Here is a 22137-nt window from a genome sequence, read left to right as displayed (position 1 = left end):
ACTCTAAGGGTAAAAGTTTTAATATTCACATGTAACGCGCAACGTAAAAACAAACGTACAAAATTAAGAACAATATGTGTGCTGAAAAGTTATCACTGTGTGGTCCTTTCCTGTGGCAAGCTATGAGTGATTTCCTAGGTCCTGCAGTGTTACCCTCTTGAGAAAGTCTGGTCGTAACCAGAGTAAACACGTCGAGGTACCGGTGGATCCAATCAGATGCAAGCACTATGCCCTAGCGTAGTTCCGCTCACCTGAAATAACAAAGCCGTGATCGTACTTTGACACTGCAGGATTCAAACGGTGGACCTAGGAAATCACTCATAGTTTGCCACAGGAAAGGACTATAACTTTTCAGTGCACATATTGTTCTAAATTTCATATGTTTGTTTTTACATTGCGCTTTACATGTGAACAATAAAAATTTTACCCTTAGAGTGGTTTTGCGCTCGTTTTCTCTTTTCTTTTTCACAGCATTTCGTTTTGGGAGGTGAATCATGGATTTTCCCCTTGCCAACTGAGCGGCATCCACACCTGTTTGTTTCTGAGATTATGCACCCGCTTGGACACTGAGATCTTACACCGGACATTTAACCTCAGACACCTGATCTCACAAATACCTTGATTCAGGTCCTAAGTTGTGATTTTTAGACTTTGTAGTTAACACATTCATTGACTGTGTATATCTATTATTTATTATTTATTACTGATACCTATTTTATATATTCACATTTATCATTAGTATTATTATTCTTCGTATTGATGAAAGGTTGAGTATATCCACTATACCTATATTTTGCATTACATAGAATCTCAGATTTAGACTCTTTGGGAAGCGCAGCAGTCTATTTTTTTTTTCTGCTTAGACGGTTAAAGCTGGGGTTTGCCTGTTAAGAACCTTTAGTCTCTATTGTTCCTTCAGTTGCACTTTGCATGGAGGTGTCAGGTCTTATGTTTGTGGTATTGGTAGTTATTCCATCTGCCCACTTATATATATATATATATATATATTCAGGTGGCCCTCGGTTTACAATGGTTCAATTTGCACCGTTTCAGAATAACAACCTTTTTTACAGTCATGTGACTGCTATTGAAAAGCATTGAGAAGCAGTGCATTGATTAAAAAAGCCAGCAGGTGGAGCTGTCCGCTTGTGTTACAGCAAAGATATGCAAGCCAAGCAAGCTGAAATTAATCAGTTTAACCAGACCTGAGCTATCAAGCAGATTTCAAAGGAACAAGATCTTCCTGTCTATAAATCAGTCCAGATTGGAATGCATAGAAAGAACTGTTTGAAGAAAAATGCAAGTAAAGTCTGTGCCGTGTGATTATTTTATTAGGTTTATAATGCTGTTTAGCAAATGTTTTTGTTCATTTAACTTAGTTTAATTATATATTCTGTGTTGTGTGATTATTTTATTAGGTTTATAATGCTGTTTAGCATGTAAAGTCTTCATTTCAAAGCTTTAAAAATAATGTATTCGGTGTTACTTATGACAATTTTGAGAGGGGCCTGGAACCTAACTCCCTCACTTCCCATTGACTTACATTATAAACTGGGTTTTAATTTACAACGGTTTCGATTTACAACCATTCCTTCTGGAACTTAACCCCGGCGTAAACTGAGGGCTACCTGCAAGTGGCCCTCGATTTACGCTGGTTCAATTTGCGCCGTTTCAGAATAACAACCCTTTTTTTCAGTCATGTGACTGCTATTGAAAAGCATTGAGAAGCATTGCATTGATTAACATAGCCAGTAGGTGGAGCTGTCCGCTTGTGTTGCAGCAAAGATACACACAAGAAGGCTGAAATGAATCAGTGTAGCTAGCTAGACATGAGCTATCGAGCAGCTTTCGTGTATTTTAAAATGTATGCATTATTCAAGGCCTTTCAGGGTTGGCCTCTTTTGAGGAGAATCTTTTCTCTGTTTTCAGATTGGATTATGTTACATTTGTAGCTGATGTTGATCATTAGGGGGGAACTTGCAGAAGATAGTATTTTAAATTATGTCCTGCTGTTCTTATTTTAGGACAGAATAACTGGGAAGCAGTGGTTTTTCAGTCTTCAGTTTTTCTATTTGGAAGAGTGGTCTCATAAGGTCTATCAGACTGTAGTTCTTTTGGGTCACTTAGATATGTTTCTGATAGATTCCTGGTTCAATCTTGTCTTTCTCAGGTAATGTATAGGTCCAGGTTTCAGTGGTTATATTAGTTGGCCAATATTTTTTTATACTTGTTTTTTCCCCAGGGTGATTGTTATTTTTTTGTAGGAAGAACTGGTTCTGATGTCCAGTTTCCTTCCTTGGCTGCTGCTTTAGCAACCAGACCTTCTATTTAGGTATATCAGAATTCTAGTTCTTTCGTCTAGATGGCTTTGGAGATAGAATCAGTTACAGTCTTTGGGGCATATTTAACAATGTGCGAGCGGACATTATACCAAGTAGCGTATCATGCCCAATGCACATAAATGCTGATAGCATACGGTCTTGGCATTTATCATTGCACCAGCAGTTCTTGTGAACTGCTGGTGCAATGCCGCCCCCTGCAGATTCGTGGCCAATCGGCCACTAGCAGGGGGTGTCAATCAACCTGATCGTATTCGATCGGGTTGAATTCTGTCCGCTGCCTCAGAGCAGGTGGACAAGTTATGAAGCAGCAGTCATTAGACCGCTGCTTCATAACTTCCATTTCCGGCCTGTTTCTCATCTGAAACAAGGGGCATCAAGCTCTATACGGAGCTTGATAAATATGCCACTTTGTCTTTGAACTATTTGTTCAGTTTCTGAGTTTCTTTTGTTATTCTGTTATTTAAAGATCTGGAAGGCCTTTATTTCTCATTTTTCTTTTTCCAGATTTCTGGCTATAATTTCAGGTTAGTCTGGATAAGAGTTAACCCCCCAGTTCTTTTAAAGGTCAGTTTTCTGTCCATTCTTGTTATGTTCCGTAAGTAGTTTGCTAATCTTTCTAACATTCGTTGTTTAATCGTAGCTTGGCCTAGAATTGAGCCTGTTATTTTCCATATTTTTCCTCCTTGGAACCTAAATTGGTTTTGAGCGTTTTTTCTTTTTGCAGGTTTCTCCACTTGAACCTATGCATCAGGTGGATATTAACTTCTTTTTGGAATTTATTTTTGTTTCATGGATCTTGCTCCTTTTCCCTACCTTATTTTGCTTGGGTATATGTTAGACTGAGGTACCTGTGAGGTGGAAAGGGTTTTATAGAGTTCTTGGTGGTTGGGAATCTTTGCCTCCTTCTAGCGGTAAGGAAGAGCAATTCCCAGGAGTAATAGATCATAGATTTTCACGACCCTGATAGAAATGAATTTATCAGGTAAGCATAAATTATGTTTTTACTTTTGCTATAAAAAATATACAATCTATACCTTAAAGCGACATACAAAATTGTCTTAAAAAATGTAAAATACTGGTTTTAGTCTAAAAAATGTTTAGGAAAAAAATTAAATATCTGGGTTTATATATTGGAATTGCCTGGCATTATGTTCTCAAACATATAAATGATGCATCAGAATAAAAACATATTGACCTGGTATTAGATTCAACACTAAACTTCCTATAAACATATCATAGACATAAAATAGAAAAATCATTGATATATTACATTATAATGAGAGGAAGCTGGCACTTGAACTATTAACCATTGCTCAAGGTAATTAAGAAAAGCTTTAATTCTCAACTGTTTAATGATTTCACTGAATGAGAGAAGTGCATCCATCCTTTTTCTTTCTCTCTCTTTCTCTCTCCCCCCTTTCTCTCTCTCTTTCTCTCTCTCTCTCTTTCATTCTCTCTCTTTCTCTCTCCCCCCTTTCTCTCTCTCTTTCTCTCTCTCCCTCTTTCATTCTCTCTCTCTCTTTCTCTCTCTTTCTCTCTCCCCCCTTTCTCTCTCTCTCTTTCTCTCTCTCCCTCTTTCATTCTCTCTCTCTCTTTCTCTCTCCCCTTTCTCTCTTTATTTCTCTCTTTCTCTCTCTCCCTCTTTCATTCTCTCTCTCTCTTTCTCTCTCTCTCCCCCTTTCTCTCTTTATTTCTCTCTTTCTCTCTCTCCCTCTTTCATTCTCTCTCTCTCTTTCTCTCTCTCCCCCCCTTTCTCTCTTTATTTCTCTCTTTCTCTCTCTCCCTCTTTCATTCTCTCTCTCTCTTTCTCTCTCTCTCCCCTTTCTCTCTTTCTCTCTCCCCTTTCTCTCTTTCTTTCTTTCTTTCTTTCTTTCTCTCTCTTTCTTTCTCTCTCTCTTTCTTTCTCTCTTTCTCTCTCTTTATCTCTCGCTCTTTCTTTCTCTCTCTCTTTCTTTCTATCTCTCTCTTTCTCTCTCTCTCTCTCTCTTTCTTTCTTTCTTTCTCTCTTTTTCTCTCCCCCTTTCTCTCTTTCTTTCTTTCTTTCTCTTTCTATGTCTCTCTTTCTCTCTCTCTCTCTCTTTTTCTCTCTCTCTCTTTATCTCTCTCTCTTTGTCTTTTTCTCTCTCTTTCTCTCACTCTCTCTTTGTCTCTCTTTGTCTCTCTTTCTCTCTCTCTCTCTCTTTCTTTCTCTCTCCCCCCTTTCTCTCTTTCTTTCTCTCTCTCTCTCTCTCTCTCTCTCTCTCTCTTTCTCTGTCTTTCTCTTTCTCTCGCTCTCTTTCTCTCTCTCTTTCTCCCTCTCTCTGTCTCTCTCTCTCTCTGTCTCTCTCTCACTATCTCTCTCTCTGTCTCTCTCTCTCTCACTGTCTCTCTCTCACTATCTCTCTCTCTTTACTCTCTCTCTCCCTCCCTTTCTCCCCCCCCCTCTCTCATGCATTCACTCATTCACTCACAATCCCCCTTACACTTACATGTCAACATCATCATAATCATCGTCATCATCAGAAGAGAAGCTCTCACCTCCCCTATAAAATGAGCAGAAAAAAATCTTTAATTATCATTAACATTTACAAGAATATCTAGAAATAAAACACAACTGTCCTTTTTACCCTCATATGAAAATGCATACAGATCAATAGTTTTTACTAAGAAGTTGCCATAACAATACATGATAAAACCATCTTTACTTAGAGCTGTATATAGCATTTTTATAAATATATAATCTGCAGATTAGGTTTTACTTTAGTCTTCAAGGAACGGTGTACTGTAAAAATAGTTTCTGCTTAATGTATTTCCAACGACTTGTTATTTCAGCTGCAGGATATAAAATGTATGGGAATGTGCTCATTTAGGTTTATTTTTGTATAGTCAATAGCCTTTCTTTTTTTATCTTTGAAACCACAACCCGTTAAAATGGCCTGAGTTGCAGAGTAGACCTCATTAACTTATCACTCTCTATACACACAAAGACTTCCTAATCTTATCGCAGTCTGTATACCTAAAGACCAATATTTTGAGAGAACAATTGAAAGTGAACATGTTGGTACCTTTCTCGCCCACCCCTAAGTGAAATTTCTTCTGATGGCTTTGTTTATTTTTTATTTGCTGTACCCTATACTGCAGTACTTTTCAGTATTGGTGGCAATACAATAGGCAAAACCAGCTATTTCAAATAAGAAAATAAAGGTAAAGGTAACATTTCAAACACTCCAGCAGGTAAAATAAATAATTGGGAAAACATTAAAGGGGAGAAAGTACATCGACCCCTTAACAAAATGCAATTTTACCTTACCCCTATTGCTCCTAAATAAAGTATCACTCTCTATGTTAACTGCCCAGTCGTGTCTCGCACCACCAGGTTTAAGTTATGCTGATGATATCATATTCCGCCCGCACTGCAAATAGTTCCCAAATCCCTACGTAACCCATAAGGCATCTGCAGTCATACATTTCATAAGACTATACTGTATGTCCTGCCGTGGTTACATTGTCACCCCCTTACTAGATTAAATATTCCACTTACCTCTTCCTCAACACATCTGCCCCCTTTTCATTAAAGGGACAGTAAATATCTTGAGATTTTAATATAATTTTTTTTAGTTACGAGTAATAAAACAACTTTGCAATTTACTTTCATTATTTATTTTGCCCTCTTTTCATGTAATCTAGCTCTGTGGATTTTCAAATTCTGAGCTGTAACTACACACCGCAGACTTCCCAAGGCTAACCCTGTTACATATTTCCTGTCATGCAGTCTCCCAGACATGTGCATGCTACCTATCTAGATATCTCTAGAACAAAGAATAGCATGAGAACAAAGCAAATTTGATAACAAAATTAAATTGGAAACTTTTGTTAAAATTGTATCCTCTATCTGAATCATAAAAGAAAAAAAATTGTGTTTCATGTCACTTTAAACAACTTTCCAATTTACTTCTATTATCAATGTTGCCTCATTCTTTTGGTAATCTTTATTAAAGAAGCAGAAATGCACTGCTGAGAGCTAGCTGAACACATCCGTAAACCAATAATAAAGAGCTATATATGTGCAGACGCCAATCAGCAGCTAGCTTCCAGTACTGTCCCTTTAAACTTACTCTCTAGAAGTGATTTTAGGGAACTTCATCTCCTGCTAACGCATTTGAGTTTTCTAGTCAAATAAATGCTGAGATTAGGTGCTTTATAAGTAGAAAAAACGTGTAATGTACACAATTAAGGTGACACTTTATCTGTTTGCTCACAAGCCAGAAATGTTTTAGATGCAACCACAACAAATATCAGTACAAATAGGTTCTTGTTATATTTCCTACATAAAATAAATTGCAATCTTGTCACTCGTTGTGTTAGTAGATAAGACACTGTTTACCTTATTTTAGATCCTTGTGTGGTTGGCGCATGGCTCACACTGTAATACGAGAAATCTGATTGGTCCTTGGAAGGAAAAGTAAGAAAGAATATATTGAGATTGTTGAATGCTCCACTAATCACAGAAGTTTCAAAATACCTACAAAAACTGCACATATTCTATAATCTCAGAATGCTGTATTACCAGCGATTTCCTACTTTTTATATGGCTAGTCAATCACAGACTTGCTCATCTTTATAAGTGCTTTGTTATAATTTGATTATAGGTTAATCTGGGGAGATCAGATAAATCCTCAGATGATGAAGTCACTTTAAATATATATATATATATATATATATATATATATATATATATATATATATATATATATATACAGTGAAGAGTCATCTTAATGCTATAGGACACAGACGATTTAGACAATTGGGTGCTTCCAAATTTGTTGCAACAGTTTGGGAAAGGCCCCTTTTCCAGCTCTTGCATGACTGCACCTGTGCACAAATCAATGTCCAAGAAGACATGGTTTCATGAGTTTGGTGTGGAGGAACTCAAGTTGCCAGCAAACAGGTCTGACCTCAACCCTTTTGAACATATTGGGGGTGAATTGGAACATCGATTGAGAACCTTCTTGTCCAATATCAGTGCTTAACCTAAAAAATTCCTGCAGGCAAACTCCAAAATCTTGTAGAAAGCCTGTGGTTTTTAGATGCAAAGTGGGGAGGGCAACACCATATTAATGCCCATGGTTTTGGAATGGTATGTCCAACAAGATCATATAGGTATAATGATCAGGTGTCCACACAGTGTAACATAGCTTTTAATTCCAAATAGACTAGAGAAAGAGAGTAAAAAATAGTGATTCTGGAGATATGATATGGGCAAATAAAAATAAATACTTCATAGGGCGTTACCAATATCACTCCAGGAGTGGCCACCTCCCTTGTCTGCCGCACTGTGGATGATAAAAGTTACAGGTATCATTTTGCATATTAGAGTTGCTGTTCTACCTGGACCCATCCCTTAATAACCAATACTTACATTGGATGTCCGAGGCAGAGCGTGCGGCTTTAGGGTGACGGTTTTTGGAAAGGATACGAGAAAAGGTTGTCAGGACCTGTAAAGGAAGAGCTCTGGGTCATCATGGATATAAAATAAAACAAATGTATAATGTATATATCAACTGTAAACTAGGACACAACACTCACAAGAAGGAAGAAAAGAGACAGCCAAGACAAAGGAGAAAAGAGGTTGCTGCAAAGAAGAGACAATAAGGAAAGAGACAAGCAACCACAAGAATGTAGGGCAGAGACAACCAGGGCAAGATAAGAGACAACCAAGATTCCTGTGGTCAAGAAACTATCTAAAACAAATGTTTAACCTGTTACAATTTTTGTAATCTCCCAATATTGCATTGTCTTTTCAAGTTGGGATGTCTCTTATTACATTTGTTACCAAATTTCTTTGCAACCCCCAAATGCACACATTCATCATTATCACACCCTGACCTCTCTCTCTTCATCTTCCTCTGGGTTGGGGATATCTTGTAGCTTTTCAGGGTTCCTCAACTTCTCCAGAAGTTCCTGTGTTAGGGAAGCATTGAGTCCAGACTGGGCCATAAACATGTGCTGCTTACAAAAGTAAGGTAGGTAGGAAGGTAAATCAATGTGGATTAATGCAATACTACCAAAATTAAATGTTAATAGACATTGGATCACTTTAGAGTAACAAGTGTGTTGCAGTGACTCTCCAGAGAGTAAAACTGGTTCTACAGAGCAATACAGCTCTACAATATAATGCTAGACTGACCTCATACAATATAACAACCACTATAAGGAAAAAAGGAGAGAGAGAAAAACCTCCCCCTAACTTAATAGCACTCTGGAGTCTGGGTGGTTGATATTAGAACTCAGATGATGGAATTTACAAAAACAACTCTTGCATGGGGGTGAAGACCAAGGGAAACTAAATAAAACTTAACTTTTATTAACATTTTAATATTAGGAATTTGCAACCTATAAAAACACACTTGGGCAATTTTATGTAGTCTCAATAAATCAGAGCCGTTAAAAATTTATCATGCATATATGAGTAAGGTCCAACAGACAGTTATATCATAAGTCATATGGAGGATAATAGTCGGAGTATAATGGAATAAAGGTCACTACAATACCACAGGATTAATTATATTTACAGGTAAAAAAACCTACAAATATATGTGTGAACAGGTAACTGGGCAGCCTAATAGCATTCGCGAATCGCAACCCGATTGGGGATTATTAGGATAGCTGAACGAGAATAGTATGTATCTTGAATACAGTGAAATAGGTGACATAAGAGTAATACTCGTTATCGTAATATAGGGTAAATAGAGTTAACAGAGTTTTGATCTTACTCTCCTATGGTAAATGATTGCTACACCAGGTAAAGGATAGCAAGCCGTTTCGCTGTGATCTTGATAAAAATGATATATTGGCAAGATCTAGTAAAGTAAAGCTACAGCGATTGAGCATAAAGTTGAATAGTGTAGCAAAATGTTAAATAACAGTTTAACTCATAAGCGGCAACAGCCGATCTGTGCTTATAAAAAGCAACTAAGCGTTACAATGTAAGCATTACAAAGTTAACTTGCAAATAACGATATGAGAGATATGAGTGTTTCTTCTATCTGTGTACCATATAAATATCAGTTAGAGCAATTCGTGTCTGTGTCTCTCCAAACAAGCCGGATACTGGTATAGTCTACGCGTTTCAGCTCACCAGGGAGCCTTTGTCAAGATACCTTCCTCCAGCTGTGATCCTTCTTTTAAAGGGTTTCTCAATTAACCCTATACATTTCCTTCAGTTCATCAATTTTATTTATTTTTGTGCCCTATTTAACCCCTTAATGACAACTGACGTACCAGGTACGTCATGCAAAAACTAACTGTTAATGACAATAGACGTACCTGGTACGTCAGTTGTCTAACAGAGTGCTGGAAGTGATCACAATCGCTTCCAGCTGCTCTGAGGGTATTGCAGTGATGCCTCGATATGGAGGCATCCTGCAATACCCCTTTACAAGCCTCCGATGCAGAGAGAGCCACTCTGTGGCCCTCTCTGCACCGGTAGCGATGGTGCCGATGGTGCCGTTGTCCGGGTGGGAGGAGGGAGCGTGTGCACGCGTGCACGGTGCGCGCGCACCTGCATGGGCGTGCGTGTGCACGGGGGCGCGCGTGCATGTGCGCGCATTAGCCACACTGACACCAATGAAGGCAGGAAGGGGAAAAAAAAGTTCTTTGTTTTTTTTTACATATAAAAGGATCTGGGAGGGGGAGGGGTGGGGGTATTGTGGGGGGGCTGCTACACTACAGAAATAATAAAAAAATAAAAATAAGTTATAAATAAAATTAAAATAATTTGGTTTGTGGGGCCAAACTGGGTACTGGCAGACAGCTGCCAGTACCCAAGATGGTGGTAATTAGGTAGGGGAGAGGGTTAGAGATCTGGAGGGGGATCAGGGAGGTTGGTGCTAAGGCAGGGGTCCATCACAACTAAAATATTTTATTATTTTTATTTAAAAAAAAAAAAAAAACTCTTTTATTTAGTACTGGCAGACTTTCTGCCAGTACTTAAGATGGCGGGAACAATTGTGGGGTGGGGGAGGGAAGAGAGCTGTTTGGGAGGGATCAGGGGGTGGGATGTGTCAGGTGGGAGGCTGATCTCTAAAATTAACCCTGCAAGCTCCCTACAAGCTACCTAATTTAACCCCTTCACTGCTGGGCATAATTCATGTGTGGTGCGCAGCAGCATTTAGCGGCCTTCTAATTACCAAAAAGCAACGCCAAAGCCATATAAGTCTGCTATTTCTGAACAAAGGGGATCCCAGAGAAGCTTTTACAACAATTTCTGCCATAATAGCACAAGCTGTTTGTAAATAATTTCAGTGAGAAACCTAAAATTGTGAAAAATGTAAAGTTTTTTTTTTATTTGCTCGCATTTGGCGGGGAAATGGTGGCATAAAATATACCAAAATGGGCCTAGATCAATACTTGGGGTTGTCTACTACATTACACTAAAGCTAAAATTAACCCTACAAGCTCCCTAATTAACCCCTTCACTCCTGGGCATAAAACACGTGTGGTGCGCAGCGGCATTTAGCGGCCTTCTAATTACCAAAAAGCAACCACAAAGCCATATAAGTCTGGTATTTCTGAAAAAGGGGATCCCAGAGAAGAATTTACAACCATTTGTGCAGAATTGCAGAAGCTGTTTGTAAATAATTTCAGTGGGAAACCTAAAGTTTGTGATAAAATTTGTGAAAAAGTGAACTTTTTTTATCGCATTTGGCGGTGAAATGGTGGCATGAAATATACCAAAATGGGCCTAGATCAATACTTTGGGATGTCTTCTAAAACAAAATATATACATGTCAAGGGATATTCAGGTATTCCTGACAGATATCAGGGTTCCAAACTAACTAGCGCTAATTTTGAAAAAAAGTGGTTTGGAAATAGTAAAGTGCTACTTGTATTTATTGCCCTATAACTTGCAAAAAAAGCAAAGAATGTGTAAACATTGGGTATTTCTAAACTCAGGACAAAATTTATAAACTATTTAGCATGGGTGTTTTTTGGTGGTTGTAGATATGTAACAGATTTTGGGGGTCAAAGTTAGAAAAAGTGTGTTTTTCCATTTTTTTCCTCATATTTTATCTTTTTTTTTTTTTTAGTAAATTATAAGATATGATGAAAATAATGGTATCTTTAGAAAGTCCATTTAATGACGAGAAAAACGGTATATAATATGTGTGGGTACAGTAAATGAGTAAGAGGAAAATTACAGCTAAACACAAACACTGCAGAAATGTAAAAATAGCCATTGTCATTAAGGGTAAGAAAATTGAAAAATGGTCCGGTCATTAAGGGGTTAATATTTATTCAGTATTTTCTAAATTACTGCTATATCTAATATTCAACCGGTTTGTCATTCTTTAAAATATATACAATAACGGTAACTTTTATTTAAAATTATCTTCATGCAATACACTATTATCACAATCATAATGTCATCTTAATTCAAACTTTATTGTTCCTAATCTATCTTCCTTACAGCTTATTGCCTTATGTCAGTGCTAAAAAATGTTTCAGAAAAAGGTAATCAATAGACAGATATAATAAAAACTATTTGTAAAAAACGGGCATAAAAAAATCAAAAGCTTGGCTTGGATTCAAACTCACAACCCTTGCGGCGTGAGCCTGATTACTTAACCATTATACTATAATGGTTATCATGTGTATTCAATGTACAACACTGATATTTAGCCTATTCTTGCCCTAGTACAAAGTTAAAAAAGAATAGGCTAAATATTAGTGTTGTAGATCAAATACACAGGATAACCATTATAGCATAATGGTTAATTATAGTATAATGGTTAAGTAGTCAGGCTCACACTGCAAGGGTTGCGAGTTCGAATCCTAGCCAAGCTTTTGATTTTTTATGCCAGTTTTTTACAAATAGTTTTTATTATATCTGTCTATTGATGACCTTTTTCTGAAACATTTTTTAGCACTGACATAAGGCAATGAGCTGTAGGGAAGATAGATTAGGAACGATAAAGTTTGAATTAAGATGACATTATGATTGTGATAATAGTGTATTGGCATGAAGATCATTTTAAATAAAAGTTACCGTTATTGTATATATTTTAAAGAATGACAAACCGGTTGAATATTAGATATAGCAGTAATTTAGAAAATACTGAATAAATATTAAATAGCGCACAAAAATAAATAAAATTGATGAACTGAAGGACATGTATAGGGTTAATTGAGAAACCCTTTAAAAGAAGGATCACAGCTGGAGGAAGGTATTTTGACAAAGGCTCCCTGGTGAGCTGAAACGCGTAGACTATACCAGTATCCGGCTTGTTTGGAGAGACACAGACACGAATTGCTCCCAGGACCGCCACGCCAGAACCCAGTGGATTAAATTGAAGTACTGAGCGAATGGTAGGAGCATTAATCAAAGGAGGAATCGAAGTGTGCACACTTAGAAAAATTTGGAGTTTCCTAAAGTCCACTGTCAACGACATAGGAGTATACGGTGGAATCCAGGTGAGCGGATTGAAAAAAGACCGCCCTTATTACCGGAACACCGGGTAAGTGGAACCTGTCAATGACTAACCGCCTGTGAAATTGGAAAGATCCTCACTAGTGAGTAAGAAGCCAATAAGTTTTGAAGAGTTGTTCCCATACACAAAGGACTATGTCGACTAACTACAAGTTCTTTTTAAGCGAATACTTGTCTGTATGAACATTGCTACCACAAAAGACTGTGCATAATTAAGGATAAGGACTATTTCCTATAGAGAGCCGTAAAGGCAGTTAAATACAGGTTTTATTCAACCCGGTTCTGAGAGTAGCTTTACATTGCATAACTTGTGTACGTGCCAAGTCATCTAAACATTATTATATATTTTTAGCTTAGATTATTGAGGTCTAACATAGCCTAGAATTGGTTTTAAACCCAGAGTGGTTTTGACACCGGTGTCATAGCGAGTCTTTTATTAACATAGATAAATGGTGAATTGATTGTAAGAGTGATATTTTATGTTGAAATAAAAATAATTTTTTATATATAATACTAGCCTGCAGCTAATTGCCTTATTACTAGTATTATCTAACCCTCAATTCTATATACATTATTCTTTATTTATATGTTTATTTATTTATATTGTATACACTATAATTAATAATTATAACCAGACAGCCTTGGGCGCCACCTCCAACCCCTGTTCAATTTAGAATTTCCCTAGATTTAATTGCACAAGTTGTGAGAAGTGCAATTAGGAGGGTGGCTTATCTGGTCTAGCTTTATATCAGTTTACACACACTTTGTATCCTAAGTTGTTTTCTTTATTAGTCTGATAGTCTTGGAAATCACTTTGGAATTTCCTTCTTTTACGGAATTTTGTCTCTTCCTGAATTTTCCTTAGTTCTAATTTTATCCCGTTCATTAATCTCTCATGTTCCGGGTTATTCTGCCATTTATCTATCACTAATTTACTCTATTCCATCTCTTTTTTTGCTTTTTCCAATCTCAATTCAATTTTCTTGACTATCGGTCTCATTAGGTTAAATGAACAGTCAGACAGATAGAGGCCGAATTATCAAAGGTCTTAGAGAATTATCAAAGGTACAACAGTGTGGATCAGGTCCGCAAGACCTTGCTGAATGCGGAGAGCAATATGCTCTCCGTATTCAGCATTGCACCAGCAGCTCACAAGAGCTGCTGGTGCAAAGCCGCCCCCTGCAGATTCGCGGCCAATTGGCCGCCAGCAGGGGGTGTCAATTAACCTGATCGCACTTGATGGGTTGAATTTCGGTGATTCCTGTCCACCTGCTCAGAGCAGGCGGACAGGGTTATGGAGCAGCGGTCTTTGTGACCGCTGCTTCATAACTGCTGTTTCTGGCGAGTCTGAAGACTGGCCAGAAACACGGGCCCACAAGCTCCTTACGGAGCTTGATAAATGGGCGCCATAGTCATCCCACATTTTTGTGAAACCTTGCAATAGTGGATCTTTTAAATTATTTCCTGGTCTCTTTTTAAACCTAAGTCCTCTCAGGATCATTTTAGATTCCAAATATTTGTTTAAACTAGAAATTTCCCATTTCAGTTTCAGATGTCTAGATAAGCGATTCTTGTATGATTTATATATGTTTATACTACCATCTTCCTGAGTAGTGGTAGTTTCTGTTGTAGTTAATGAGAAAGTTTCTGTAATGTCACTTTCCCAATCCCCCTCATTTATAATAGCCATGACCTACTTGTATGTTAGAATCAGGCCATCCACACATGCAAGAAATTCTATATATCTTTTGGGGAACAAGGAATGATCTTGAAAAGAGCAAAGAAAAGAATATTAATCTCCAAAATTTGTTTGATGGAAAACATTATTGTCAAACTCTAGGGACTGCTATGGGGGCCAGCTGTGCTCCCACATATGAATGCATATATCTGGGCAAGTGGGAGTCAGACTATGTGCTAGACATTGTTTCACAGTATGAAGGTAAAATTAAATTGTGGTTACGCTACATCGACTATCTATCTATCTATCTATCTATCTATTGGGTTCTTGTAAAGCGCGGCTATTCACCCGTAAGGGTCTCAAGGCGCTGAGGGTTGCAGTTCAGTCGAAGAGCCAGCTCTTGAGGTCCTTTCTGAAGTTAGTTAGGGCGGTAGCTTGTCTAAGGTGCAGAGGGAGGGTGTTCCAAGTCTTGGCAGCCAGGTGAGAGAAGGATCTGCGTGGTTTTCCTGATGCGGGGGATGACAGCGAGGGCTTGGTCGGCCAATCAAAGTTGTCTGGCAGGGGTGTAGAAGGTAACGCGGTGGTTCAAGTATTCGGGACCGATGTTGTGGAAGGCCTTGAATGCGTGGGTGAGAAGCTTGAAGGTTATTCTTTTGTTGATAGGGAGCCAGTGCAGGTCCCGCAGGTATTTGGTGATGTGGCATTGACGAGGGATGTCAAGGATTAGTCTGGCAGAGGAGTTCTCGATGCGCTGTAGTCTCTTTTGGAGCTTGATGGTGGTGCCGGCGTAGAGTGTGTTACCATAGTCCAGTCGGCTGCTGACGAGGGCATGAGTGACAGTCTTCCTGGTCTCAGTTGGGATCCATTTGAAGATCTTTCGCAGCAGGTGAAGTGTGTGGAAGCATGCAGAAGAGACCGCGTTGATTTGCCGGTCCATGGAGAGCGATGAGTCCAGGATGATGCCTAGATTTCGTGCATGGTCGGTGGGAGTTGGAGGGTGTCCGAGGGCTGTGGGCCACCAGGAGTTATTCCACGCGGATGTGGTGGGACCTAGGAGGAGGACTTCGGTCTTGTCTGCGTTCAGCTTTAGGCAGTTGTAGTTCATCCAGGTGGCAACTGCTGTCAGCCCTTCGTGGACATTTCTCTTGGCAGTGGTGTGGTCACTGGTGAGTGAGATGATTAGCTGGGTGTCGTCGGCGTAGGAGACGATGTTGAGGTCGCGTCGTCGGGCGATGGCGGAGAGAGGGGCCATGTAGATATTGAATAGGGTGGGGCTCAGAGAAAAGCCTTGGGGTACACCGCAGCTGATTTCTGTGGGCTTGGAGGTGAAGGGTGGGAGTCTAACTTTCTGGTTTCTGCCGGTGAGGAAGGAGGTGATCCATTCCAGGGCTTTGTCGGGTATGCCGGCATCATGTAGTCGGTTGCGGAGGGTGAGGTGGGAGACAGTGTTGAATGCTGCTGAGAGGTCTAGGAGAATGAGGGCGGCGGTCTCTCCTCGGTCGAGTAGGGCGAGAATGTCGTCTGTGGCAGCGAGGAGGGTGGTCTCGGTGTTGTGGTTGCTCCTGAAACCGGATTGGGAGGGGTCCAGGGTGTGGTTGGCTTCAATGTAGTCAACGAGTTGCGCGTTGATGGACTTCTCGATGACTTTGGCCGCAAAGGGGAGCAAAGAGATTGGGTGGTAGTTCTTCGGATCATTGGGGTCAGCCGTGGGTTTTTTCAGTAGGGGTTTTAATTCTGCGTGCTTCCAGTCATCTGGGAAGGTGCCGGTTTCGATGGAGCAGTTGATGGTGCTGCAGAGCTCGGAGGTGATGGTGTCACCCGCTTTGTTGAAAATGTGATGCGGGCATGGGTCCGAGGGTGCTCCGGAGTGGATCGATCTCATGATCCTGATGGTGTCCTCTGTTGTGAGGGGGCTCCAGATGGTCAGTGGGGGGTAGGCGGTGGTGTATTTGGGTGAGGTATCGGTGGGAGTTGGTGGGTAGGCGGTGGTGGGTGAGTTCTGGGGCGCGAAGCTGTCATAGATGTCGACAATCTTGCGGTGGAAGTACATTGCGAGGTTATCGCAGAGGTCCTGGGAGGGCGGGATGTCGTTGGTGTTGCTGTTGGGATTGGAGAATTACTTGATGACTGTGAACAGCTCCTTGCTGTTGTGGACATTGGCATTGATTCTATCTTGGATGGCTGTCTTCTTGGTGGTTTTGATGAGGTGGTGGTGGGTAGTGATGGCTTCTTTGTAGGCTGTTTTATTTGAGGGGGTCTTGCTGGATCTCCAGGTCCTTTCCAATCGCCTGCAGTGGCGTTTGGAGTCCTGGAGGGCAGGGGTGAACCAACTAGCCTTGTTGGTGGGTTGGCGGTTGGACAGTTTCTTGAGAGGGGCGAGGGTGTTGGCGCAGTCTGTGAGCCAGTGGTGGAGGTTGCGGGCGGAGGAGTTGGCATCTGTGGAGGTAGCTGGGGGGCACTTGTTCAGGGTGGAGTGCAGTTGGTCTTCGGTGATGTTGTTCCAGTTTCTGTGGGGTGGGTTGTGCTGCCGGAGGTGTGCGGTGGGTTTGTTGAAGGAAAAATGTATGCAATGGTGGTCGGTCCAATGGAGTTTGGTGATGTGGTTGACTGAGATGTGGTTGCCTGCAGAGAAGAGAAGGTCGAGTGTGTGTCCGGCTGAGTGGGTTGGGGAGTTGACGAGTTGCTTTAGACCGATGGTTCCAAGGTTTTCTAAGAGGTTGGCAGTGTTGTGGTCATTGGGGTTGTCTAGGTGGAAGTCGAGGTCACCGAGGAGGATGTAGTCTGTTGAGGGGAGGGCGTGGGGTGCGATGAGGTCGGTGATGGAGTCACAGAAGGCAGGACGAGGTCCGGGAGGTCTGTAGATGAGGGTGCCACGGAGGGTAGTGTTGGGACTGACCTGGATCTTGAAGTGTAGGTGTTCCAAGCCTTGTGAGTGGTGGACAATGTCTTGGTCCTTTGGAATGGAACAGAAAAAGAACTTAAAGATCTAATTGAAATTTTTAGCCAAAATTATCTAAATCTCAAATTCACATATACTTACAGTAGAACAAAAATTACATTTTTGGATTTAGAAATCACAACCAAAAATGGTACAATACAGACTGAAGTATACAGAAAAGAAACGGCTGCTAATACTATCTTAAAGATGGACAGTCACCATGTAGGATCTGTAATTAAAGGCATTCCATATGGCCAATACTTGAGTTGTAAGCGTAATTGCTCCACAACTGAATAATTTAAAATCCATGCAGATGACCTGAGAAACAGATTAACTGAGTGTCATATTACATCCTGACTTACCTGTGTATGTAGCTTTAAGTAGGTGGGTGCTTCTGCCTCTTACCTGTATAAAGTTACCTCCCACAATCAATTCAGTGCTTGGTAATCTTACTCCTTTGTTCTAAGGAAAGTTTCAAGACTTCTAGCTTTTGTCAGTTAATCCTGCCTAACTTTCGCCTAGATTTAGAGTTCTGCGTTAGCTGTCAAAAGCAGCGTTAAGGGCTCCTAACGCTGCTTTTTACCGCCCGCTGGTATTTAGAGTCAGCCAGGAAAGGGTCTAACGCTCACTTCCAAGCCGCGACTTTTCCATACCGCAGATCCCCTTACGCCAATTGTGTATCCTATCTTTTCAATGGGATCTTCCTAACGCCGGTATTTAGAGTCTTGGCTGAAGTGAGCGGTAGAGCCTCTACCAACAAGACTCCATCCACAGGAAAAAGTCAGTAGTTAAGAGCTTTCTGGGCTAACGCCGGTTTATAAAGCTCTTAACTACTGTGCTCTAAAGTACACTAACACCCATAAACTACCTATGTACCCCCTAAACCGAGGTCCCCCCACATCGCTGTCACTCTAATAAATTTTTTTAACCCCTAATCTGCCGACCGCACACTGCCGCCACCTACATTATACCTATAAACCCCTAATCTGCTGCCCCTAACATCGAGGACACCTACATAATATTTATTAACCCCTAATCTGCCCCCCCCAATGTCGCCGCTACCTACCTACACTTATTAACACCTAATCTGCCGACCGGAGCTCGCCGCTACTCTAATAAATGTATTAACCCCTAAAGCTAAGTCTAACCCTAACCCTAACACCCCCCTAAGTTAAATATAATTTTATTCTAACGAAATAAATTAACTCTTATTAAATAAAGTATTCCTATTTAAAGCTAAATACTTACCTGTAAAATAAACCCTAATATAGCTACAATATAACGAATAATTATATTGTAGCTATTTTAGAATTTATATTTATTTTACAGGCAACTTTGTATTTATTTTAACTAGATACAATAGCTATTAAATAGTTAAGAACTATTTAATAGCTACCTAGTTAAAATAATTACAAAATTACCTGTAAAATAAATCCTAACCTAAGTTACAATTAAACCTAACACTACACTATCAATAAATTAATTAAATCAATTAACTACAAGTACCTACAATTAAATAAACTAAACTAAATTACAAAAAAAACCACTAAATTACAAAAAATAAAAAAAGATTACAAGAATTTTAAGCTAATTACACCTACTCTAAGCCCCCTAATAAAATAAAAAAGCCCCCCAAAATAAAAAAATACCCTACCCTAATCTAAATTAAAAAAGTTAACAGCTCTATTACCTTACCAGCCCTTAAAAGGGCTTTTTGCGGGGCATGCCCCAAAGAAATCAGCTCTTTTGCCTGTAAAAAAAACACAATACCACCCCCCAACATTACAACCCACCACCCACATACCCCTACTCTAACCCAAACCCCCCTTAAATAAACCTAACACTACCCCCCTGAAGATCTCCCTTGAGTCATCTTCACCCAACCGGGCCGAAGTCTTCATCCGATGGACCAAAAGAGGGCATCCGGAGCGGCAGAAGAGGACATCTGGACCGGTAGACATCTTCATCCAAGCGGCATCTTCTATCTTCATCCATCCGGAGCGGAGCCATCTTCTTCCAGCCGACGCGGATCCATCCTCTTCTACCGACGCCTACTCGCAGAATGAAGGTTCCTTTAAATGACGTCATCCAAGAAGGCGTCCCTCGAATTCTGATTGGCTGATTGGAATTAAGGTAGGAAAAAATCTGATTGGCTGATTGAATCAGCCAATCAGATTCAAGTTCAATCGGATTGGCTGATCCAATCAGCCAATCAGATTGAGCTCACATTCTATTGGCTGTTCCGATCAGCCAATCAGATTTTTCCTACCTTAATTCCGATTGGCTGATAGAATCCTATCAGCCAATCGGAATTCGAGGGACGCCATCTTGGATGACGTCATTTAAAGGAACCTTCATTCGGCGAGTAGGCGTCGGTAGAAGAGAATGGATCCACATCGGCTGGAAGAAGATGGCTCCGCTCCGCTCCGGATGGATGAATATAGAAGATGCTGCTTGGATGAAGATGTCTACCGGTCCGGATGTCCTCTTCTGCCCGGATAGGATGAAGACTTCTGCCGCTCCGGATGCCCTCTTTTGGTCCATCAGATGAAGACTTCGGCCCGGTTGGGTGAAGACGACTCAAGGTAGGGAGATCTTCAGGGGGGTAGTGTTAGGTTTATTTAAGGGGGTTTGGGTTAGAGTAGGGGTATGTGGGTGGTGGGTTGTAATGTTGGGGGGTGGTATTGTGTTTTTTTTTACAGGCAAAAGAGCTGATTTCTTTGGGGCATGCCCAGCAAAAAGCCCTTTTAAGGGCTGGTAAGGTAATAGAGCTGTTAACTTTTTTAATTTAGATTAGGGTAGGGTATTTTTTTATTTTGGGGGCCTTTGTTATTTTATTAGGGGGCTTAGAGTAGGTGTAATTAGCTTAAAATTCTTGTAATCTTTTTTCATTTTTTGTAATTTAGTGTTTTTTTTTTGTAATTTAGTTTAGTTTATTTAATGGTAGGTATTTGTAGTTAATTGATTTAATTAATTTATTGATAGTGTAGTGTTAGGTTTAATTGTAACTTAGGTTAGGATTTATTTTACAGGTAATTTTGTAATTATTTTAACTAGGTAGTTATTAAATAGTAAATAACTATTTAATAGCTATTGTACCTAGTTAAAATAAATACAAAGTTGTCTGTAAAATAAATATAAATTCTAAAATAGCTACAATATAATTATTCGTTTAGGGTTTATTTTACAGGTAAGTATTTAGCTTTAAATAGGAATACTTTATTTAATAAGAGTTAATTTATTTCGTTAGAATAAAATTATATTTAATTTACGGGGGTGTTAGGGTTAGGCTTAGCTTTAGGGGTTAATACATTTATTAGAGTAGCGGTGAGCTCCGGTCGGCAGATTAGGGGTTAATACTTGAAGTTAGGTGTCGGCGATGTTAGGGAGGGCAGATTAGGGGTTAATACTATTTATTATAGGGTTTTTTGAGGTGGGAGTGAGGCGGTTTAGGGTTTAATACATTTATTAGAGTAGCGGCGAGCTCCGGTCGGCAGATTAGGGGTTAATAAGTGTAGGTAGGTAGCGGCAACATTGGGGGGCAGATTAGGGATTAATAAATATAATGTAGGTGTCGGCGATGTTAGGGGCAGCAGATTAGGGGTTAATTGTGTAATGCAGGGGTCAGCGATAGCGGGGGCAGCAGATTAGGGGTTAATAAGTGTAAGGTTAGGGGTGTTTAAACTCGGGGTTCATGTTAGGGTGTTAGGTGCAGACTTAGAAAGTGTTTCCCCATAGGAAACAATGGGGCTGCGTTAGGAGCTGAACGCTGCTTTTTTGCAGGTGTTAGGTTTTTTTTCAGCCCAAACTGCTCCATTGTTTCCTATGGGGGAATCGTGCACGAGCACGTTTTTCCAGCTAGCCGCTACCGTAAGCAACGCTGGTATTGAGAGTTGAAGTGGTGGTAAATATGCCTGTACGCTCCCTTTTTGGAGCCTAATGCAGCCCTTCAGAGAACTCTAAATACCAGCGTTATTTATAAGGTGCGGGGGAAAAAAAAGGAGCGTTAGCTACGCGGATCTTTACCGACAAAACTCTAAATCTAGCCGTGTGTTTCTCTACAGTTAGTCCATTGTGAGGTCCTTTTCCACAGCTATTCCGGAACTCAAAGACCTACCAAATATCGTAAGTCACCTTTGCTTTTACCTACTATTAGCTCTACATCGTTCCTCCATTACTTGCAGTGTTTCACTACAATTCCCAGAGTTCAGCAACAAGCCGTGCGGTGACGTCACACGCTGAAGCCTCATTTCCATCACAGCCTTTTCCTCTGCATGTCACGGACAAGGAGAACTCCTGCAGCTTTAAAGTAAGCTAATACCGGTAACGGTTATTTCAATATATCATGAGTCATTCAGCTTATTGTTTTCAACTCTGAATTCTACTAAAACGTTATTCCAAATAACCGCTCAATATTACTATTAGGAGACTCTGTATGTTGATTATAAGTCTCTCTACTAAATGATATATCTTAAGCTCAATCCTATTTGTATGTAATCCAATCTCATTTCCAACTTTACTTAGCTAGGTGTTTGTATGCTAAGTGATTCTGCCTTTACTTGTTGCGCCCTATTGGCAATAGACTTACTTAGCATATCCCATACACCCAATATTAAGGAAAGGGTTTTTTGCTCCTAAAAGTGATTCCAGTATCATTCTTGATGCGAGACCTAGAGCATTAACTCTTCCACAAAACCTATATGAAAAAGGG

The 22137-nt window shown here is 40.0% G+C and overlaps 1 protein-coding gene across 2 annotated transcripts in view; it reads right to left on the bottom strand.

Moving 5' to 3' along the window:
- The window catches only part of MAP4K1 (mitogen-activated protein kinase kinase kinase kinase 1), a 290702-nt gene that overhangs the window by 62448 nt on the left and 206117 nt on the right, over positions 1–22137 (bottom strand). The window contains exons 12-16 of one of the 2 annotated variants that reach the window (XM_053721618.1): positions 8208–8330; positions 7741–7816; positions 7614–7654; positions 6706–6770; positions 4811–4864 (exon numbers count right to left, since the gene is read on the bottom strand). In XM_053721618.1, the coding sequence (XP_053577593.1) occupies positions 4811–4864; positions 6706–6770; positions 7614–7654; positions 7741–7816; positions 8208–8330 (359 nt within the window). The remainder of the gene's footprint in view (positions 1–4810; positions 4865–6705; positions 6771–7613; positions 7655–7740; positions 7817–8207; positions 8331–22137) is intronic. The other variant, XM_053721619.1, reaches the window with a different exon arrangement.

The sequence above is a fragment of the Bombina bombina genome, chromosome 7 (genome assembly GCF_027579735.1).
Source record: "Bombina bombina isolate aBomBom1 chromosome 7, aBomBom1.pri, whole genome shotgun sequence".
In the NCBI taxonomy this organism is placed as follows: domain Eukaryota; kingdom Metazoa; phylum Chordata; class Amphibia; order Anura; family Bombinatoridae; genus Bombina; species Bombina bombina.
The sequence above is the reverse complement of the archived record's forward strand: the minus strand, read 5'-3'. Positions and strand labels throughout refer to the sequence as shown.